Source organism: Pinus tabuliformis, chromosome 3_1 (genome assembly GCF_031772625.1).
Source record: "Pinus tabuliformis cultivar Carrire ecotype Pingquan chromosome 3_1, CPIR1, whole genome shotgun sequence".
Lineage (NCBI taxonomy): Eukaryota > Viridiplantae > Streptophyta > Pinopsida > Pinales > Pinaceae > Pinus > Pinus tabuliformis.
In genome coordinates, this window is record NC_142301.1 from 276342353 (window position 1) to 276350036 (window position 7684).

The 7684-nt window shown below is 32.5% G+C and overlaps 1 protein-coding gene across 1 annotated transcript; it reads right to left on the reverse strand.

The window, feature by feature from the left end:
- Positions 1-5027: 5027 nt before the first annotated feature.
- LOC149186867 (uncharacterized) lies at positions 5028-6095 on the reverse strand. The gene has a single exon (XM_089409478.1). It carries the CDS (start codon positions 6093-6095, stop codon positions 5028-5030), a length of 1068 nt encoding a protein of 355 aa, XP_089265604.1.
- Positions 6096-7684: the final 1589 nt, after the last annotated feature.

Below are 7684 nucleotides of genomic sequence, written 5' to 3' on the forward strand. Positions count from 1 at the left end.
AATAAAACTTAGCACTTGAACATGAAAATAAATCCAAAACTCAATCTCCTTTACTTGGACATAAATCTATAATATATTTAATTAATGTTTGTGGTTTTTGATAAATGTTAACTATCTCTCATTTTGCATAATTATCCTCATATGTCAATTTTCTTATGACAACAACATGAACCGGTACTTGGCTATGGCTCTTTTCATCTACTCGATTCAACAGAAAAGGTTTATAACTATCATCTTTTCTTCAACATTCAACATGGGTGAGCTGACAATCTCTTCTAATTGGCTAATATTCGAAACAAATAAGATTTGAACTTTTCCTATAACATGACATAGTAAAATATCAATTAATTTGTACATAAATAATTTTTTTAAACATTAATCAAACATACAAATTCAATGTCTTACCATGTAAGTTGCATCCTTGAGTTTGTTTTTCCCTTGAAGCTTGTTAATAACATTGCAAATTGTGGGTCTAAATGAAATGTCACAAATCTCCAAAGTGGTGATGTTGTGACTTCTTCAAAGCCTGTAACCACTTTATTAAAAGATTGATAAGTATAAGGTTCACTGTCATATCCAATGTCTACGAAATTGAAACCATGGGGAATATCTGCAATAACTAGGGAATATTCTCTTTTAAGTACAAGCTTTTCAATGTTTTTACAATCACCTTGTATTATTTGATATTAGATAGTGTCGAGTGAATTCCAAATGAAATTAGTAAGACTAGGATCAAGTTCAACATTCCTAAGGCGTCGCTTTCTCAACCTTTCCAACTCAATTTTTTCAATAAAGATTTTGAAAGTATTTGGTACTCCATTTGCATCCTTCTTTGGCATCTTTAATGAAATAAACAAATATATGTATAAGTAATATAACAATAATAGTTTACATATAAATAAAATGAATGTATAAATCAACATACATTTTTGAATGCAAGATAAAAATATTTAAGTGTTGTTGTAGAGCATGATTCTAAGTAGTTGAATACAACATCATCCCAACTCTCTTCATTCAACATGTTAACCATATTTTCTTGTATTTTCATATAAATCTTATGACTGAATAAATAAAGTAAAATTGTTAATATAGTGATATGTATAACAAATATTGCCAACAAAAATATGTTATATTTAAAATAAAACTATAATCTAAGAAAAAAATAAAAATAATCCAAGAAAATTACTTTTAAAATTCTGAGCACATTTTATCCAATGATAATTCACATAACTTCACACGAGATAGTATTGATTTGACTAGTCTATCATCATTTTTTTCCTTGCATTGTTCTCCAAGGTGTGATAGTCATATGATGTGTAAGTTGCTTGATTTCAAGACCTATCTTACTGTTGATAAATATTAACTGTTTAGAATTTTTTACCTTGTGATATTTTATGGTAATATTCTCCCACACGTTGAAAATCTTATCAATCAATTCCCATATCTCCCTAGTTCTAAATGCCAACTAGAAAATATTATCCGTACCTCTGAATAAATGTGAATTTAATTTTCCACTCTTTTAATTGATTTTGTCGTCAATTTGATAACCTATTTTCATACAACATTCCTTCTAAAAGCTTAGACTAACTTTTGCCTTATCCCTACCACATTTTTCTTCAAATTCATTATGAATAAATCTGACCCTTTAGATGAAATTCCCATGCCAATAAATTTTCTTTTGTTTTTATTAAACCAGTATAAATGATGCATCTCATTGTTTCAAAAAGAGAGTTATTGGGATATTCCGCGATCAATTGTCTCCTAGCATTTACTAAATGGTTCCCTCCAATTACATAATATTTGTATTCATAACATTGTGTCCTCTCAAAAATAAACGTCGATGGAAATTTTTTGTTTTGGTGTTTTATTTCTTTTCTTCTTTCAAATAATAGTTATCATATCCTCCTCACTAATGGCAACATAATTTTCAACTTCAACTTAATCTTGCACTTCTTCAAAAGAAACATGTTCAGCTTTACTAGATTGATCCACTTTTGTGATTCTTTATTGATCCCCTATATATACTATTGCATTTTCATGAGTTATTGCTCTTTGCATCATTCTCTTTTCTTCTTATATCTCTATGTGGAAATTGATGATCACATTCATCATATTTGACTTTAGATAATAAATACCCTCCAACATCACTAAAAGACTCTCAGTAAAATCATATCAAACAAAACATAATATGTCAATGATCAATAACTTATAAAAATTATAATTATCCTTATAATAATGCATAGCACATAAATATAAATAAGCATACTTACAATGTTATTTGCAATTTTGACTTGTGATTTCTTCACATAGCTTTGTAGATTCTTCATATGTTTCATACTTGACCTTTGAGAGATGATATCTAACATTTTCATGTGTCTTGGGAAATTTTGTAAGAACATCAACAATGTTTGTATTCGGCACCAAAAATATGTTTGTATCACCTCTTATGGTGCACTAAAGTTAATCATACCACAATATAGATAGGTATGTATACTTTCATTGATTTCACTATCTTTAACATGCCATGTAATTTTTTTTTTATATATGTCTTATGCATTCCTCCATTCTGAAACAATCTTGAATGTATTTGATGGGCTAGTTTCCTGAGTTTTACCATGTATCTCAGTTTGGGTATGTTCAACAATATTCATAGAGCATCCAACTGCAACTTTAGATGATGTGATTGTTGTCATTCTTCTAGAAACATTAACAGAGACCTTCTTTGATGACATCTTCCTGATAATATATGTGTGTGTGTGTGTGTGTGTGTGTGTGTGTGTAATTAAAAAAACACATATCTTAATTAATCAAACAAAACAAAAAACATTTAAAAAGTAAGAATATACATTCTAATTTAATTTAAAAAATATAAAGAAAAAATACAAATTAAAAAAAAATAAAAAAAACATATATAAAAATTTATTAAAAAGACTTTTAAATTTAATTTTAAAATTAAAAAAATAAATATATATAAATAAACAAACAAACAAAAACAAAAAAAAAAACAAAATCTTGAAATATATTTTTGTAATCAAAACTAAAAAAAAATGTGCTTTTTCGGGCCTTTGGCCACCCCTAGGCCGAGGGGTCAATTCTTGGAATCGATCCTGACAGTCCCTCCCACGAGCTTTCAGGCACCCTAGGTTGACGGGTCAATTCGTCAAATAGACACCTCGGCTTAGTAGGCAGGCCTTCCATGGGCTTGACAAGACCACCCACAGGCCTTTGGCTACCCTTGAGCTGACAGGTCAATTCCAAGATTCAACCCCTTGGCCAAAGACTCCCCCCAGCCAAATTTTCTAAATTAAAAAAAAAAAATCAAAATAAAAATAAAAAATTGTTTTAAATGGTTTTTTATTTTGAAGAAAAAATGAAATAAATGTAACTTTTGTTTAAAGGAATAGTTTTTTTCTTTTGGTGTCATGGACGAACCCATCAACCCACCTAACATGAAATTATTAGTAAAATTATGGGGGTTTACAGTCTAGTTACTTTGTTGTAAATCAGTCAGCTTAGGGGGTTTTGAACCTAGGTCTGCCTTGTTTCAATGATTTCATAAATTTCAAATCAATGAAATAAAATTCCCCTAAGAAAAAAAATAAAAATAAAAATAAAAATAAAAATAATTCCAAAAAAAAATCAAACACTAGGTTTTTTCATTTAAAATCAGTAAAAAAATATGATTTTTCTTATTTTTTCTCCTAAAAACCCAACAAATTTGAGATTTTGTTTCCGTCTCTTTTGCTATAAAATTCTTAAAAAAATGAAATTTTTATGTGGTTTTTCCCCTAAAATATGATATTAAAAACAAATCTTAGAAAACACAAGAAAAACAGTAAAAAAAAATTAGTTTTGGAGCATAAAAACCATAAAACGATAGATTTTCCCCAAATTCCTCTTTAGATGGTCAAAATAGAAGGAAAACTAACCTTTGAAATGCAAAAAAATCTCGTTGAATGTGTTATCGATGACAATGGAGTTTCTGTTCAAAATCACTCCAAACTTTTTAACAAAAACTAGAAGACTTGATGTGATGTGAGGAGTAGAAACAACGAAAGTTATTATATAGCGAAAATTGCAGGATTGCTTTAGTGTTTCTTGAATGTGGGATTAAAATTAAAATAAAGAAAAATCAATATATATTTAATATTATAGTTTTAGATTAACTTTTATTCAATGTGGGATAAAAAAAATATAAATTATAAAAAAATAATTTAGTTTTTTCCAAAGGAAAAAAATGAAACTTTTTATTAAGTTTATAAAAAGTTTACATTGCATATGCTGAAGCATCACTGATCATTCTGAGTTCTGTCAAGTATGGTTTACAAAATATTTTGCCTTATGCCTAAAAACTGTTCCCTTTAGGAGCTGTAGCTATCCCTGATTTGAGTTGTCCTGTGTTTCTTTTGTGCCCAAATAACATGCACAGAAGACTATGAAGCTGTCATGCTGTAAAAAAACTGACAAAACCGGGTCTCCTCATGATTGAGGAAAACAACCCATTGCTGAAAAGTTTTAGAAAAGCCGCATTGTTGTTTCTGTTTGTTTTGAGATTTTATATATACACAAAATTTTTGATAATCCGAGAAACAACAAAAAAATCCCTGCCAGAGATATCAGGACGGTTGAATGTATGGAGGCTGGTCTGATCTTCTGATTTGGCCTTGTTCGTCTTCTTCTATTTGCCAGCTGCCCAAATCCTGTTGAAGACCATCTTTAGATAATTTATCCGCCAAGTCATTTCTTTCCCTGTAAATGTGACATATGGAAAAACTATTAAACATTGTTTTCAGTATTTGAACCTCTCCCAGAATTTGTTTTAAAAATTGATTACTGCATGTACGTTGACCGGTTACCCATCTGATCACGTTTTGGGAATCCCCAAGGATTTGAATAGTGAGGGTGTGCCTTTGAATGAGCCAGCATAAGAGAAGTTTGAGGGCAAGTAATTCTGCATAGTTATTGGAGCCAGATCCTAGCCCCACGGAAGCTTTTAGGGAGTGAGATGGGGTTTCATAGATGACGAGTCATGTTCCTGCTTTGTTGTTTTGGGATGCTCCATCGAAGAAAGCCCATGGGATTCCTTCTGCGATCTGAATTTCAGGAACAATTCTTTGGGAGGAGGATTCCTTAGGTTCTGGAATACTAGAGAAGATGGCAGCGCCCTGAGCTGCTATGATTGCTACCGGGGTCTCTTTGTCCTGAAAGATACTCTTGTTTCTAGCTATCCATATCCCCCAGCTGATGATTAGGGGGAGATTGCGAAGGTTTCCATCTGGATGCTCATTCCACCACTTCTGCCAGGCTTCTTGGATATTGTTGCCTTCCCAGACAAGTTGTTTGTTCAAAAGTGTTCCAGTCTCACCCCATATCTTTAGAGATTCCGGGCATTTTAGGAATAGGTGGTTTATGGATTCTGCTTCTGCTTTGCATAAGGTGCATCTCCCAGGCCCGTGCATGAATCTGGTCTGTAATATATCCCAGGTTGGGATTTTGCTCCTTAAAATACACCAGAAAAAGATTTTAGATTTTGGAGGGCTCTTAAGTTTCCTGAGCAGTTTTGACCACCACTCCGGATCTCCCCACCCTTTCCTTGTCATAAGAAAGGAATATCCATTCTTAGGGGCATATGACCCGGAGTCTGCATGCGCCCATATTAGCTCATCTTGCCTGTCGGACAGCCTTACATTGGACCTGAAGAGTTCCTGGGTGAAAGTATTCCAATCGTTCCACCATCTCTGTTCCAGATCCAACTCTTCTCCATTCTTCCAGGTTTGCCCCCAAATGGATGAGAGACCTCGCTTCTCCACTTGGCTGAGGAAGCGAAGGCCTTTCCTTTCCAACTGTTGAATCAGGTCAGGGGGAAGGGCATAGTTGCCATTGCAGCCAACCCAAGGATCCTTCCCAATCTTTACCTTTTTGCCATTCCCGATCTTCCAAGCTAGACCTTGCTCTATCACCTTAAAAGATTCCAAGGTGGCTTTCCAGATAGCAGAAGCATTCTTTTGAGTTTTGATTGGGTTCTTGATCCACTCATCCAGGGGAGCTGGATCAATGTATTTTCTTTTTACCGTTCTTGTCCAGAGGTTCTCCATCTTTATCAGACGCCAACCTGATTTGGCAGCCAAAGAAAGTCTGAAGTCTGGGAGGCTTTTGATCCCCCAACAAAAAATATATATATATATATATATATATATATATATATATATATATATATATATATATATATATATATATCTATATATATATATATATATATATATATATATATATATATATATATATATATATATATATATATATATATATATATATATATATATATATATAATTTAGTTACATAGTTAATGTTAAATAATTTAAGTAAAAGATCTATTTTAATTTTGAAGGAATGCAATTTAAAGAAAAAGTTCTGTGGAAATTTTGAATAGAAAGCAAGGTCAAAATTTTGAAAACCAAAATTTTAGTAGAATGTTCTCAAAAAAATTTTAGATGAAAATTTTGGAGGGAAATATTTCAAACGAAATTTTTTCAAGAAATATTTTCAACAATAGTTTTTGGGGGAGATCTTTGTGGGGTAAATTTTTGGCAAAAAATTATGGGGGGGGGGCCTTTAGAGGAAAATTTTCAATCTCTAAGTTATAAATTGTCATTTGTGTCATTTAACATATTTTGTTTGAAAGTCATGGATTCTTCTATTAGTGAAGTTTTTTTTTGGAGTATCAACATCTTCATCGTATAACAACTCTATTCATATTGATGAATATAATAGGAATTATTTTATTATTAATAGAGAGTCAAAATTTTCACTTGGTCTTAATCCTAAGGATTATGAGAGCAACATCTTTTTTTTTTTTTTTTTTTTTTTCTGGGTAAAGACTATTTCTATTAAAAAAAGATAAAAATATTTACAGAGAGGCCTAGACCTCTGAGGGGGCCGTAGCCAGCCCTCCACCAAGGAAGCTTATCCATATAGCGTTCTTCAATCATCTTACATAATTGATAGACTTTGAAGCGAGAATTGAAGTAAGCTAGAAGACAAAAACTATGCAGACCTATAGTTGACATATCAGCTTCAGAGGCAGCTCTTCATTTGCTGAGATACAATCTTTTAAAGCTGCCATTACAAAAAAGTCAAAAACCAGGCTATCTAGGCCGTAAGTGTTTCTGAACTGAAAACTATAGCAATTCATGCTGATACCAAAAACAATGCCAGAGGCATGAACAAATAGAACAAAAACCATAGAAGCATAACCTGAGGACGACATATCATAGAGGAGAATGCTGACAGAGCATTTGAACCAGAATTCTTTAATCATGACTAAGAGAGTCGGTCACGTCCTTGTTTGCCTGGCTAGGAGATCTAATTCATGCAACCATTTCGTTATCTTCAGTGCCCATAACACTGCCATCTGGAAGGATTACTAGATTCAGAATGCTTCCTGAGAAACTCGCTGGTTCACAAGCAAGAACTTGATCCTGTGAAGAAGCAGGCTGGGGTTGAGGGGCTTTCGAGAATCCATCCTCATTCTGCATATTGTCAACGTTGAGCACTACCCCAGCAATCTCACCCTGCAATTCGCTCGCATTCTGAGACTGAGACTGAGACATGGAAATGTTGTCCAAACTACTGGGCTCATCTTCCTCCTCCGTAAAAATTACAGTGATATTGGCAGAAATCAAA

Excerpts from the sequence above, each read along its gene's own strand:
- LOC149186867 (XM_089409478.1), bottom strand. The coding sequence starts at position 6,095 with ATGGAGAACCTCTGGACAAGAACGGTAAAAAGAAAATACATTGATCCA.